The following is a 15859-nucleotide window of genomic DNA, read 5'->3' on the forward strand; positions in this document are numbered from 1 at the left end:
GGGCTCGCAGTGCTAAATCTTGTTTTTGTCTGTCAATGCACCATTTCAACGCAGTTTGGATATGAGGCAGAGAAGAAAAGTGCAATGTTAAGCTAAAGCTATACACCAGATCCCAAACAGGCGATGGGTCGGCTGCGGTGTGACACACACAACACAATTTACAGTGGTACTGTCTCACAGCCAATGTCACCCCCGGTGCCGCTCTATTATTTGTATCTATCATTTTCCATAATGTTGCATAAACTTCTCAAAGAGGTTAGGTATCAGCTTGCAGAAAGAGTACATGTGTATATGAAGACAGTCAATAACATAACGACTAGTGCTGCATTTGGATGAACCTCTTTCTACAAAGTAGATGTGCAGGTTTCATCATTTTCCACATGTGTGGTTTGCAACTATCCCTCCCCCCACACTCACCCAACCTAATTAGATCACCTGCAGCGTTTAAATTTTCAACCTAATCAGCTGTATTCCAGATGTTTGCAGAGTCAGCCACTTGAACAGTTAATCAGGAAAGTTAACACAGCTTTGGAAATTACCTCAAAGGCTCTTGCCAACTTTTGTGTGCTAAAAAAATGTGTGCTGTGTGACAGAGCCATCACACTTTAATGACACAGTATCACATGCCAGATTGTTAGATTGCTGGATTGATAATAAAAGTTTACAGAGAACCTCTCAGGCTGAGTTCACTGTGCAATGTCCAAACTTGTGGTACCAACAGAAGTTCCACAAGTTTCACAACCTGCTTCATGTCCTTGAATTGTGTAGTCTTTAGCAAACAAAGCCATGATTGCGTCACAGCATACAACTGTTGCAAATCCCATTCAACAGCTGAGCCGCCAAACTGCTGAGTGATAATGAATGCTGTTTTTTTTTTTTTTTTTTATGATCGGAACAATGGAACTGAGGACATATCAACATTTTCTTATTTACCAAATCACAATGACTAACCTGACATGTGCCCGAGGTGTATTTCCATCCCTTCTCCACACTGTGTCTTATGCTAATTAAAGTATATTGCATGACAAAGACTGATGTTTGACAAGATGTTTGCTTTGGATTACTTCTGACTGTTACTGAACAGAACCCCCCTTTGTTCTGCAGGGACATCAAAGATACCAAGGCCTTTGAAACTCTGGCAAAATCTATATTCCTGCCATCTTTGTAGACATCAGCACTATTACAGAACTGTGTTCAGTGAGGTAGAATAAATGGTGTATTTATTGCTTATGCTTTGGAAAAAGTCAGAGCAGAGGTTTAAGTGTAAAAGATACCTCAGCTTGGACTTGTACTATTTTTTAAGCTTGTAAAAATAATAATAATAAGAAAAACCTCTGCAAATGTATCTTTTGTTAAACAGTGCTTAATTTACTGAAAGGAAAATCAATAAATCAAGTCACACCTGATCGCCGTGGATGCATCTATGTGGTTTTTTTAAACTGTTGTGTAACTGAAAAAAATATTTTAAGTTTAACAGAATATCAAAATCAAGATAAGATAACCCGGTACCAAAGTGCAGCGAATGCTAAGGTCTTTTCCTTACCAAATGTAGGACAGCATAAGCAGCAGGGGACAGATGATGACAGCTTGAAGTACCTGCCAGTTGCGACAGAGGTACGCCACTCCAGGCATCAAGAGCCGACCACCCAAAACCACAAAGCTGGCCACCATGGTCATGGAAAATCGCCATCCTGGCAGGCACAGCTCGATCCCTGGCAAAGAGAACAACGAAAAGGGAAAAAAATACAATGTGCTTTTTTCTAGTCGAGACATATTTAGAAAAATGATATAAAATGAGTGGAAATACCAGAATTTCAAAGTTTCTTGGGAATATGACACATGGCACTGGCGCTAGTTTTTATATGTTCAAACTAGCTATAATCTTTGGAAATTTTGGACCACAAAATAAAATGAAGTTGCTTCAAATAAAAGGGTTCCCATAAATTAGTTGTTCTGAGATGTTTGTACCCATTCATATGCAGTTGAATTACCTGGCAAATGTAACATTATCCTGATGATATTTACCTTTTTGCAATGAAGAAAAATATTTTCAATCACTTTAGAGAAAAACTGAGAACAACATAATGCGCTCATTGACTTTTGGGGGAATGAAATGTGCAATCTAGAGCAAAGTTGATGAGTAAACGGACAAAAACAGAGCAACAACTCTGACTAGGCGAGGCAGGCAGGTCAGAACAGGGATCCTGGCACTGTCATCAGCAAATGAGGTGTGTTGTTTCAATGCAACACATCCTAAAATCCGGAAATTACTGCTGTTGCGGCGTGGCTTTACACCGAGTAAAACTAAGTTGACACCAAAAACACTCACACACCAGAGAAAATTGTTATCGTTTTAATAAGTCTGGAATATTCCTAGTTTCTCACAACAGGAGGATGGATTATGGATTTTAAACTATTGTGCTAATCTTAGTTTTTGAGATTTAATTAATGAAACGCTTAACTCATCAGTCAGAAAATTATATGACTCCAGTAAGTCCCTGTGTACAGTTTTTTTTATTCTGAGACAGTACAGAGATGAAGACAGTAGGCTGCTGAACAAACTAGAAAGGGGTTCCTTGTGCTCCTTTCCCCTCGATCAGAATGGCACTGATTCATTCACTCAGTCATTAGCATGCACACCCCACTGGCAGCCAGCAACCACAGACAGTTCAGCCCTTTAGTTACTGCAGTACAGAGGAGAAGTTCACACCACACCATAGAAAGCCAATGCTGCTGTAATGCCGCTGCTCTCATACAACCAGAATCTTTTGTCTTGCTTCATTGGTCCCTTTTGTTATACATCACTTTTCTTCTACCCAGGAATTTTAACCGTCTCCAGTGGGCCTTTCAAGGTGACAGGCCCAGCATAATACAGTGGATGTCGGCTGCTTCACTTCATTCCAGTGGAAAAGACTGGAATTTCAATTAGGACTTGCCCCCCTCTGAGGACATGAATAATGCTCTCTGTTCACAGACACTATCGCAGCTGGTATGACAAAGCCAATGAGTGGAGAGCAGGGCGATGGGTGCAAGACCTGCTGAGTTTGAACCAGCTAACCTCAAGACTCCTTCACTGTGTGCCTGTGGGAGAATAGCACCGGCTCACTGGTTAAGGACCGCATGGGATTTGAATTCTTTGGTTTTGTATTTATGTACGCAAGGCATCATATGCACTGAGACTCATGCACTCTGACCGGAAAAGTACATCCCGTGGTGAGGTGTGGAAAAGCGTTAGGCAAAGCGGCACAAACTTCATTAAGATTTCAATTATGACAATAAGGATATTTAATTAAACTAAATGCAGAATAAGAAGCAGAAGCTGTGGAAAAGAGGCCTGAGCTTCTTACTCATGTTGACCCTAATCCTCCACAACCTGCTAGATCAGCATTCCCATAATGCTCTGCGACAGAGTCTGTCCTACTGACATAAATCTACCAAATACTAATCTAATGTTACATATAAGAAATTGACTAAACTTGGAAACCAAAGGCCTCCCGAGGGTGGCGGAAAAGTGACACATAAAAGATAATAGGAAAAAAAAAACATTTAAAATGTATTTGTACCACTCCCAATAGTAAAAATAGAAATTACATCATCAATGATTAGGCTAAAAATCCAATTAATGACAATGATAATCCCCAAAGAAGATTTGGCTGGTTTGCTGACTTTGGCAATGTGAGAATGTGAATCACACTCTAGCACAAAGTGCAGCAGCTCACCAGTAGCTCATGAGTCCCTCTTTGTAACAGGGATTTAAATGCGTCTTCTGAGAGCTGGTCACAACTCAGACTGCAGAATGAGCGAGAACGCAACCAAGATACATTGAGGATACATTAAGATGTGACCACTCAGAACACCTCAGAGTGGTCCAGGCCACATATGGCTTTATCCTTTTAGCGGCACGCGTGCATGTTTCCTGTGCCACATTACAGTACAATACTACATGTGTGTGTGTGCCACTGCTGAAAAACAATAGATTTGGCAGTCTTGCACCACGTCGAATACCCTCAGCTGTTATTTCACAACTGCCTTGCATAAAGCTGCCAGCTAATTGCATAAATAAAAGTAAAACCCTTTAAGATGATTGACTGTGTAGCCTGTGTGTTTAATCATCTATCAGCTCATCGAAGTTATTAATGGGGTGAAGCAGATCCGGCATTTGTCTTTCAGCCCTCTTGCAGGCATCACAAGGCTGCCATTGATCAATTACGCCCTTCTTCTCATCACGTTTCCCACACTTTGCTCTGAATACCTACGCTTCAGCGTCAATATATTTTGATTTTGAATCACCAAGCAGTTCTCGGATTCACTCAGCAATTAAAACACATCTCGCGTCTGCTCATTAAATATCATTTCCCCCGAATGAAGAAACAATGAATCAATTACAGCGCTCCTGGGTTAAAAAGGGAAGAAAAAAAAACGTCATATTCTTGTAAAGCAAGCTATAGTCACATTCAGCAGTGAAAGAAAATATTCACAGTGAAATCAGGAATGGGATCAACACAGCTGTACATCTGTCACACAGCTGAAATCTGCATATTTCTTTGCTAATTGTTTTAAAAGAAGGCACCAAAGAAATTGTCGCCACAGCTTCCGCATCAAGTGAAAAGGAAATAGGCAGGATGTGCATATCCTTTTGCTACTAATTCCTTACTAAACAGAAATAACACCCCACACAGAAATGAGTTAAAATGAACAGACTGTGTCAGTGCCCCCTGTTACACAGTGTAAAATCCAGCAGTTCCAATCAATCCTGGACTGTAACGTTTGTAGCTTGCAGATTCTAACCAATATCCTGAAGGAATCTCTTCACACTTTAGTTAAACAGTATTTCCAAATGGAATTCCTTCAGTATGTGTTGTGATAATGGTTGGAGCACACTCTCTGGAGATTGTGGTATGCTTAAAGTGGTTTACAGAGTGCATTGTCTGACTACATTGTAAGGCAAAAAAAAAAAAAAAGGTTACAGATTGTCTGAGTGACCACACTCAAAGGTAAGGTGAGAAACCTACAATAAACATTAGATACTTTGTCTTTAACAGCATTTATGGTGTTCCCTGAGTTTAAAAAAAAATCTAAATTAAAAAGCACAGCATGGTTGGGCCTGGTACGCACTCAGAAGTGAGAACACCTGGAGATACCAGGTGCCGTATTTAGGGCCAGATTCCCCGGCTACAACATTCCAAGCAAGCATATGATTCACATTATTTAAATTTTTTAAGAAATTCAGATGTATCAAGTCAGGGAACCGCCCGTGCACTGAATGAAATAATTTGCATACAGCAGCATTTCACAGCTAACTTATTCAGGCCTTTAATTTCTCACAAGTTTCTTAATGGTTCAAAATCTAATTAAACATACTAATACAATAAACTCACAAGCCAAGTTTATGCTCATCTTATTTTATATATATATATATATATATATATATATATATATATATATATATATATATATATATATATATATATATATATATATATATATATATATATATATATATATATATATATATATATATATATATATATATATATATATATATATATATATATCCATCCATCCTTTGAACTTTAATACACCATTAAAGTTCAAAGGATGGATGGTCACAGATGGAAATGCCTAGTGAGGCTAAACTCAAATCAGGCATGTGCAAAGTTTCTGATGAACGTCTGAAGCATTTCTTCTGAGTGGCAGACCAGTGAAGCATTGTCAGCAAACAGCATTACCCTGATTAGGGTCAGAGTGAACTTTGGTCTTTGGCTGGCATTACTATAGATCAAATAAGGTTTTTTTTCCCCCTATAGGGGCAAACTCTATCCTTTGTGGAGGACATCTAGAAGAAATAAAATATTACTGGCATAGACGTACAACGCTGTTTGCCGTGTTAGCCATGAAAGTCTGTGAGAAAAAAGGAATGTCGCTCTTAAGATATCCTTCAAATTTTAGTACAACATAATCACCTAAGAAGACATGGCAGAAAGCCAGTTCTCTAACAGAGCATGAAAACATTTATCCTGACAAGGTTTAAGGCCTCAGGTCAATTAAAGGGCAAAGTAAAACTATCTTCTCTCTCTCTCTTCTGTGGCCTTTCTTTAGAATCAGTGCAGTTAGACAATTGTACTAATTGTACTACCGTAATTCTGGGTATAAATGACCAAGAGCAAACTGATAAGTCATTCTGGTAAATAACCTTGATACTTTATTTTTTCTGCCCGCTGTGTATTTTTATACAAACAAAAATGTTGATGTCTCCTCTCTCCCTTTTTTCAAGCTCCAAATAGGGGCTATTGACTAAGAATAAGGTCATGCTTATTGATTAGTCTCAGGAGCCGAGCAGAATGTCAAACAATTCCAGCAATCCACAAGCCCTTTCCTTTGATTCATGTGCTCAAATTCTCAGTAATCAGGACAGTAAATCCCCACCTGGAGAGTATATTCTTGTGTTAGTGTGCTGTGTTGGCGCACAGCATATTCCGAAACCACTCCATTAATCTTACACAAAGAAAGATCAACACAAAACAACCTACTGGCTATCCAGAATACACTATATGTGAACTGAGTGACTGAGCTTACATTTGTCACAGTCCTAGATTTGCTTAACTAAACACAACTTCAGCCTAACTAAAGAAGAACTGAAACTGCATTGATTTTTTTTCTTCCACTCATCAAAAGAAAGTGCAAAGGTTGCCAGTAAAGATTTTACCAGTTACTGGACTTCACTCAGGAATTTGTGGTTTGAGATAGTTTGAGGTTATGTCACGCAACAAAGGTTAAAAATTATTTCCACTCTGGGCCAATTAGATCATGACCCTTAGGTCAGTACTACTGCTTTAAAAATTAAAAATATATGCAGCCTAATGTTTTAGCAAAGTGCATTTGCTGAGCCACCAAAAATGTAATCTTAGCACAAAAGGGAACTTTAACCCTGCTCAGAGTTGAACCCTCCACTCATTTATCAGGAGACAGCTAGAGTGGATCATGAGGAAGACTGTGGTCAGTGTTTCATCAGCAACAATTGTTTTCTGTTTGTTTTTTGAGTGAAAGAATTTTCACTCAATACCAGGACTGCCTCTTTAGGGTATTTCACCGTTCAGTTTCTTTAATTCATTCTAAGCATACAGAATGAAAAGACAGTTGAATTAGCATGGTCTGCCGAATGTTGGTAAACAATATTAGCAGGGGTGTGAGGCAGACCTAGCTGTGATTTTAGGGACACATAGCTACTTGGTGCTTAATGAAAAAATTCTGTTTTTAATAGTCCAGATCTTGCCCACACTGAGCAATAATTACATGAACAGTAAGGAGAACAAGCAGACCAACAAAGAACACCGTCTGTTAAAGCAGGAATTCGCCCCAGACACAAAGGAAATCACTGAGGATAAATGAATTTGCAGAGACCTGGTTTTTTGTTTTATTTTTTTGTGCCTTGAGTATCTTTATGAGTGAAAGAGAGATAAATGGTTGCTGTAAATGGAGGGTGCCACTGACAGGAAGCACCTTATTGCAGCTAACAGAGGAGAGAGATGAGAAAAAGGTTAGCCTGGCCTGGCTAAACTGACAAAAGGCAGCAGAGCACTGCAGCAGGAAGCGTAAAAGACCGATCATCCTGCCTGACCAGAAGAGCATTGCCACTCTGTAGAAAGAAGGAAAAAATCCCAGCAGAGAACTAAATGGACACTGTGCTACATCAAATTTCACAATGGCATGATGTAAAAATATCAACCAATTTTTTTGCTCTGGGCATTTAAAAAAAAAAAAATTCCTCTGACACCCTATTTCTTAAGTTTCCACACCGTATGACCTTTAAAAAAATGTGCTGAAGAGTGCTATGATACAATTTATTATCATGCAGTTTGTGCTTTCCCTTTCTGTCCATCTAGATCAGCGGTCCTCCAACCCCCGGGCCTCGGACCGGTACCGGTCCGTGAGTCGTTTGGTACCGGGCCGCGAGAGTTGAGGCTCAGGTGTGAAATGTATGGTTTTCAGGGTTTTTATCGGTTTTCAGCGTTATTTTGTTATCGTTTTTATCGTTAACTCGGTTTTCCTGGGTCTTTTCACGTGTGTTATGAATAAATCTTCTTTTTTTCGGTACCGGTACTAGTTTTATTTTGTTGTATTTATCCGCGACACCTTAAAGGCCGGTCCGTGAAAATATTGTCGGGCATAAACCGGTCCGTGGCGCAAAAAAGGTTGGGGACCGCTGATCTAGATAATTTCCAGTTGCACCTGTGTACTTACCAGCTACACATACAAGCCCAGTGCATATACCAAAGATGTGACAGTAAAAACAATATCCACACAGCGAGTCTCTCGGCATGTCAACAGCAATATTGCCACACTGATGCAAATAAAAACAATACCCCTTTTCCCCAAAGTAACCACTGCTGCTGAAATTAATAGCTAACCAAAAGCCAAGTCTTTTTGGGACAACACAATGTGTGCAGTGTGCATTTTATCTAAGAGCAAATATGGAAAAAACATACTCTTTCAGTGCAGGACTTAATAATATTTTTCTCTGTCAAAGTCCCACTTTAACATAAGATATACTACTTAGCCAAGCAAAGTGTGTGTATTGTTTTTTTTTTTCTTTTTTTTGACATAATCTGGTGAGGTTGTAACCAGTAATTTATTTTTTAAATGGTAGCAACCATTTTCATACACTAGACTTTGGAGGTGCCAGATCCCAGCTGAAGTGAACATGAGTGAACAGTGATTTCAGGATTGATGTGTTTGACAGTACTCGCCATCAAAATGAGGGGATATCTTTTTCTGGAGCAATGGTTTTCCACTCTTCTGATAGAGACTCAATGCTGTAGTGCATTTGTAGATTTATTCTGGCAGCGTATGGTGGCTCAAACCCTTACAGACACTTTGTGCTGGTTTTTAGTTCGCAAATCTGTAAATATACAAAAAGGTGGACTAGCACATCAAGCTAACAAACAATGCGCTAAAAACTAGTTAGCTGCGCTAGCTAACAACTGTGAGTTCTCCATTATCCCCAAACCACACAAGTCATGAAGACTATAACATATTCAGATGGGCTCTACGTGGAAAACAGATAAACGTCTGTCTTTTTTTTTCTCCGTCAATTTTCATTTCTCTCTCTGTTTAGGTATCTAGGCTCTTATACACACACCCATGGCATGAATAGGCATGCAAATGATTCAGAAAGTGAGCAAGCACTCTTCTTCAAGGTAAGCTTAAGGCAAACTAGTCCTTCCTCCATAACAGTAAGATGAAAAACATTGAGCTAGTGTGCACAGTTATACATACAAATACATTTAATCTGGCAGTGTTTTGTAACAGAGAGAAACTTTACTTTCACTCATAAATGTTTCACACAGTCATAAGGGCTGTGGACTACTGCCCTAGATCAGAATCACTGTGCCCTCAACCTGATCACAAAATTCCCCAGCAGCCTGTGCAGTCTGCTACCATGACTCAGCTAGCTGAAGCGTGTTTGTAAGTGGGGGGCGGGGGTTGGAAACTGTGTGGCAGGGGTAAGGGAGGGGTTTGATGTTTACTGTAAAAATGCATTAGTGAGCAGCACCGCAAAGCTATAAGCACAATGAGGCCTGTGGCGTGATGCTAAAAAGACTAGCTTACACTGATGGAGCACTGGAGTATAAATAGCAGCGCTGCATCAGATGACTTTCTATAGCCATTGGCCTTTCTTTTGTGCTCTTATACTTCGGATCAGTGAAGTAGAGAGATGCATCAACTTGGTTGATATATGAAAGAGGCTAATGTTAATATACAAAACACTTCACTTGTGGTGTTGCTGTAATTGCATCACACTATCTCTTAGTCAAGCACTCTTCAGATGTGAAAAATGCTACTCTAGCAGCTGTGCAACTTCCACAAATCTCTCAATCTTCTTGATCGGTTTATTTTATTTTAGCCTAATCAACCTTTCCCACAACCTGTCTTATTCCACACAACCAGAAAATCCTCCTTTTAAATTTATTGTGTCTCTTTTGTAAGAGTCATATAGCTGTCACTCTGCATCTGCTATGTTGGACCATGCAGTGGGACGGAGTTTGACTGGGAACCCTAGCACTACAGATAAGATATGTATCAGTCGCTCCACAGTCTTACAAAAGTCAAAGACTAATGGATTTCCTGAATGATGCCTCAAAGGCACAAGGAAATAATATACACGGGTGGGTGGGAAGGAGCTGTATTCTATTAACTCCATCAGCATATACTAGCTAAATAAAGATGATTAAAACTTTCAGTCAAATTAAACAGAAAGATTGCAATCATCATAAGATTTTCTAGATCAAAATTATTGCACATGTTTCCCACTCTCCATGGTGCATATAATGAAACTAGCACATGGATGGATGAGAAATGGGGGATTAGTGTAATGTCTCCAGTGCAAACACAGCTGAACTTGGGATTTGACTCTGGCTTCCTGTTGAAAGCAGGATAAAACAAAGCAAGCCACAAACGAAGGTCATGTGGTTTACAATGCTGCATGTGATATGACTGAGTGTCAAGACTACAATGTTTCCTAAACTTTTAAATATGTGACACACTTTCTTGCGAAGGCAATGCATGTTTTCCACAAAATAAAATGATCGATTCTCTCTAACAACATGTTGCTGCGTGACTGTGTTCCTACTCTTCGAGCAGCTGTAGAGCAGTTTTGTCAATACAGAGTGGCTGCAGGGAAAATATCACGTGACAGGGGCCGAACATTATTAGAAATAAGGGCGGCAGTATGGCAACACAAAACCTGCACAAAGATCAAACATACAGCTGTCCAGCTAATCCCTGCTCAACCTGAGTATATTACTTCTTACACTGCAGCAGGACTACAAAGATCTGTAGTATAAAAGGATAATCATAACGATGTTAGAAAGATACAAATCCTACTGAAACTGATTTGTTGTTTTTTGCTAAGGAATGTGTTTTTAATAAGTATGGAATGAAATGGGAAACCCTGCACCATCATGGAAGGATTATTATATAATACTGTAAGACTGCTGTTTGGGTTTAACTGCCTCATTTTTATATGTAAATGAGGAACTAGTAATCTTTATTCTAATGACAGCCTGAAGCAAGTTAACTGAGAAGATTCTCTGTTTACAGTTAATGCAAATGGATCAACATCAACGGTTGGGTTATCCACCTCCAGTCCTGGCCCTGGGGATTTATGATGAACCCAACTACCTCTAGGGTTAGTTTTCTATAAAGCTATAAAGACTCTAAATATAATGTTTGATATATTATTGGCAAACACTAGACCTCCCAGAAAGGAGAAGGAACACATCAAATTACAGCATGTTTATGACAACTTTATTCACTTTACTACCATTTAGATTGCAATAAAGTTAAGCCAAAGTTAAGTTATATTAGATCAAATACGAAAAAGTATTGAATGCGAATAAAGTGGAAAACATCTAACAGTAATCTGTGTGCATATTTTACGCTGTGGGTTATTTAGAATGTGCGCTACGTCTTATAGCGTCTCTGCAAAAAACAAAAATTTCCTCTCTCGATCAGAACAGCTACTTCAACGAGGAAGTGTATAACTAATTTTTATGCACTTCTGTGTTCACTGGAACCAGGGGAACAAATGTTATCTTGGTCTCTGACTAGAGACGATTCATTAAAATGGTTCTGGAATGTTGCAATGAAGCTTTTGAGATGATCCCATTTCTATTTACAATTGACTAGCTCAACTATTCAATAATTACTGTTCTTGTTTTGTTTGACTCTCCGTTTTGCAGTCTGTTTAATGATGACAAACATAACACAAAAAAAATTTAAAAAAGAAAAGAGAGAGAGAGGGAAAAAAAACATAAAAAAATAAATATGATGACTCCAAAACTCTCCCTCTTACCGGGCTCCAACCACTCTGCTGAGGATGATTAAACCACAAACTTGTTGAAAACAATGACTAAATGTCAGGTTAATTTAAATTTGATGGGTTCAAGTCCACCCCTTTGCCTCTTTCCATCTCACCCCTTTGTAGTGGGAGCAGTCCCACCATTCTGGGTGTGCTGTAAAGCTTTTCAAGGTATGCAGCGTGGATTAAATTAGAATGACAAGGACGCTGAGGGCCCCGTCCTTCATCATCTCGTCCTTGCTCCCTCTCTCTCATTTGTCCTTTTTCCCTTGCCTCTGCACTGGTCAATTACTGCAGCCAAAGAGGCTCTTAAGGATCCACCGCTGAGCTGAGAACGTTCATCAACTGCATCGCCAATTACTAGGATGCAGCACAGCACAACATATTCACAAACTATTACTTTACCGTTCAGATAGAAGGTCACATTAAGAGAGATGATTCATCTCCAGAAATATTACAGTGTCTACAGACTCTTCCTGCAGTGATGGGAAAGTGTAGTGAAGACAACCACTTTTGCCCTTATTAGATTATTGATTAGAAGTAACAAAGATTAAAGGGGGAAAAAAATGGTGGTTCACGTAAATGAAAATGAAAGAGTTCAATTTAGAGCTAAGCAGGTTGGTAGTTTGTAAGTAATGAGAATTTACGCCCGCATAGGCATTCAGTTTGATAAATGTTAATAGGTTAGTGCAACATAATTACTCTTCTTTCAGCTGATCACTATCCTCAGCTACAGGCGAGTATTAAAGTGGAATACCTTCAATTCAATTCAATTTTATTTATATAGCGCCAAACCACAACAACAGTTGCCTCAAGGCGCTTTATATTGTACAGTAGATCCTACAATAATAGATACGTAGAGAAAAACCCAACAATCATATGACCCCCTATGAGCAAGCACTTTGGCGACAGTGGGAAGGAAAAACTCCCTTTTAACAGGAAGATACCACCGGCAAATCTGCTGCGACCGATTGGGATGAGAGAAGGAAAACAGGATAAAGACATAATGTGGAAGAGAGAAAGAGATTTATAACAGATATGATTCAATGCAGAGAGGTCTATTAACACATAGTGAGTGAGAAAGGTGTCTGGAAAGGAAAAACTCAATGCATCATGGGAATCCCCCGGCAGCCTACGTCTATTGCAGCATAACTAAGGGAGACTCAGGGTCACCTGGTCCAGCCCTAACTATATGCTTTAGCAAAAAGGAAAGTTTGAAGCCTAATCTTAAAAGTAGAGATAGTGTTTGTCTCCCGAATCCAAACTGGAAGCTGGTTCCATAGAAGAGGGGCCTGAAAACGGAAGGCTCTGCCTCCCATTCTACTTTTAAATACTCTAGGAACAACAAGTAAGCCTGCAGTGCGAGAGCGAAGTGCTCTAATAGGGTGGTATGGTACTATAAGGTCATTAAGATAAGATGGGGCCTGATTATTTAAGACCTTGTATGTGAGGAGCAGGATTTTGAATTCAATTCTGGATTTAACAGGAAGCCAATGAAGGGAAGCCAATACAGGAGAAATATGCTCTCTCTTTCAGGTCCCTGTCAGTACTCTTGCTGAAGCATTTTGGATTAACTGAAGGCTTTTCAGGGAATAACTTTTTTTTTTGGGGGGGGGGGACAACCATGTAAGCTTGTTAGTAAAAACAGTGACAGTGTTGCACTTTACAAAATAAAGAGGGAACAGATAGACAGAGACACAGAAGCAAACACGTATTTGTATGACGTATATAGACTAATACACCTGATTCGCACAGTATCAACAAGGAACTCTGATCGTGATGTGTAAACAAACTGGCTCTTACTTCCTCTGCAAGCAGCCAAACCGAAAACAAACCAGTTTAACTAAACCACCAAGACCAACAAGTAGCCAATATATTATTTAGGAATGAACAGTGGAATGAAAGGGAAGATTTTGATTTGTTAACAAGCAGTTCTTGCATTGGACTCTGTGAATAACTGTTAAGTGGTCTACTGCTTTTTTACATGAATGTTTTTAGTTTATCATTATTAAAAGACAAAAACAAAGCAATTACTATGAATACACTGGTTTTCATATGCAGTAAGCATTAGCATGAGCAGTTAAGTAACTTGGCACCTAGTAAAAGTTCAAATCCAGGTACACACTGTAAAAAAAATTATCTTTGTAGCACATTTAATTAAGTATGGTGATGGCACTGGGTCGTGCCCTTAACATGATTTACAGAAGTTTAATTCCAGTCCAGTCAAAAAGCACTTTTAATCAGCAGACTCTTTTCAAAGCAACACTCTTATAAAATTACGAGCTCTTTCAGAAAGCTGTTAGCTTAAACCTATTTCCATTAACATTACTTAGCTACAGTCACATGAAAAAGAAAGTACTCCAGAAAGGACTACACAGTCATGTGAAAAAATCAAGTACACCCTTACTGCTTCCATAGGAATTAAGAGGGTACGCAGCAAGCAGCCAGATGCTGCTAATCAAGCCCACTTGATTAGCAGCATTAATAAGTGTGACCACTTCAATGAAAGCTCAGGTTTGGGCAATTCACTGGTATGGGGTATTCAGATAAGTGTTAACACAATGCCACAGTCTTCCCTGGAATTGTACCCGAAGACTGTGCACTGCTCAGAAAACTTGCAAAAGGTCTGTGGAACCTGAGCTACATACCAGATTATACAGACTTGTTGCATCTGAACGAACCATAAAATGTCTGGAATAATGTCCTTTGGACAGATGAGACTAAAGACGCCAGTGTTTGGCCATGACGCACACCGCCATGTTTGGTGAAAAGCAAACAAAAGATATCAGACCTCAAGACCTCATACTGACTGTCAAGCACGGTGGTGGAGGGGTGATGAATTGGCATTTTTTTGCAGCCATAGGACCTGTGCACCCTGCAGTCATTAGGCTGACCATGAACTCTTCTGTTTACCAAAGTAATCTAGAGTCAAATGCCTGACATCTAAACCTTGACCAAAACTGAGTAACGCAACAGGACAACGCTCCTCATTTACCAATATGTGTGTGGAAACATTCTTACCCTTAGCCAAAAATACGTGCGTACAAAATAAATTACTGTCAGATTTATGAAGCATGCGCACCAACCTATTTTCTTTCTTACCACTGTGTGTATGTTAGTAAATCAGAATCACTCCAGACCAACAGCCTGGTGCAATCTGCATACCAACTGCCACACTCAAATTTCTCTATAAGGAAGGTGTTTAGGAAGGCAGAAAAGGCACAGCGTTCCAGAGAGTCATCACTCCCATGGAAAAAAAGTGAGCCTCAGGCTTAAATAACGGACTTTGAAATGACTTTTGGCCTAAGACATTCAATGTGGCCTAAGTGGGGAAAAAAAGTTGGGGCATCAAATAAGAAAAAAAATAAATAAATCAGCAGTCACTTGGTTAGCCTTGACTACCTGATGACATCCAACAATGGTAGAAGTCATTGTTGATAAGATGATATAGGAAAATAATGTAATATATTTAAATCAAAGGGTTAAACCCTGTTTTTTTAAAATGGTGGATTCCAAGTATTTTGTGGCTTATGGTGTTTTTGAAAATTATAAATAATGACCATAAGGTAGCAATCATATTATTATTAGTAGCATTAATAGTAGTAACAATAGTAGCAGTAGTAGTAATAGTATTCAGCCTGAATTTGTTCTAATTTACCTACTACTAGTACTAACAAATAAACTTGGGTAAGAAAATTCTGGTAAATCACAGATTTTTGTGTGACACTTCTGTACCTGCAAATTATGCACAGATTTTTGTGTAAATACTTTTAGCAAATGAGGGCCTAAGGTCCCAAACACAGCCTAAAATCTGCAGATTTTCTACAAACAAACAAAAAAAGAATTAAGGTGTTGCAATCAATGGCCCACTCAAGTCCAGGCCTCATCCTGCAAGAAATGTTGTGGCAGAACATCAGGAGAGCTGTGCATAATTGAATGCCTACAAACCTCAAAGAAATGAAGCAATACAGTGAGACAAAATTCCTCCACAAGCAAGTG

General features: G+C 39.2%; 1 protein-coding gene across 1 annotated transcript in view; it reads right to left on the reverse strand.

Moving 5' to 3' along the window:
• Positions 1-15859, reverse strand: part of LOC134616484 (solute carrier family 22 member 23-like) — a 37230-nt gene that overhangs the window by 11616 nt on the left and 9755 nt on the right. The window contains exon 4 of the mRNA XM_063461308.1: positions 1544-1712. Within this exon, the coding sequence (XP_063317378.1) occupies positions 1544-1712 (169 nt within the window). The remainder of the gene's footprint in view (positions 1-1543; positions 1713-15859) is intronic.

This window comes from Pelmatolapia mariae, linkage group LG18 (assembly GCF_036321145.2).
Source record: "Pelmatolapia mariae isolate MD_Pm_ZW linkage group LG18, Pm_UMD_F_2, whole genome shotgun sequence".
NCBI lineage: Eukaryota > Metazoa > Chordata > Actinopteri > Cichliformes > Cichlidae > Pelmatolapia > Pelmatolapia mariae.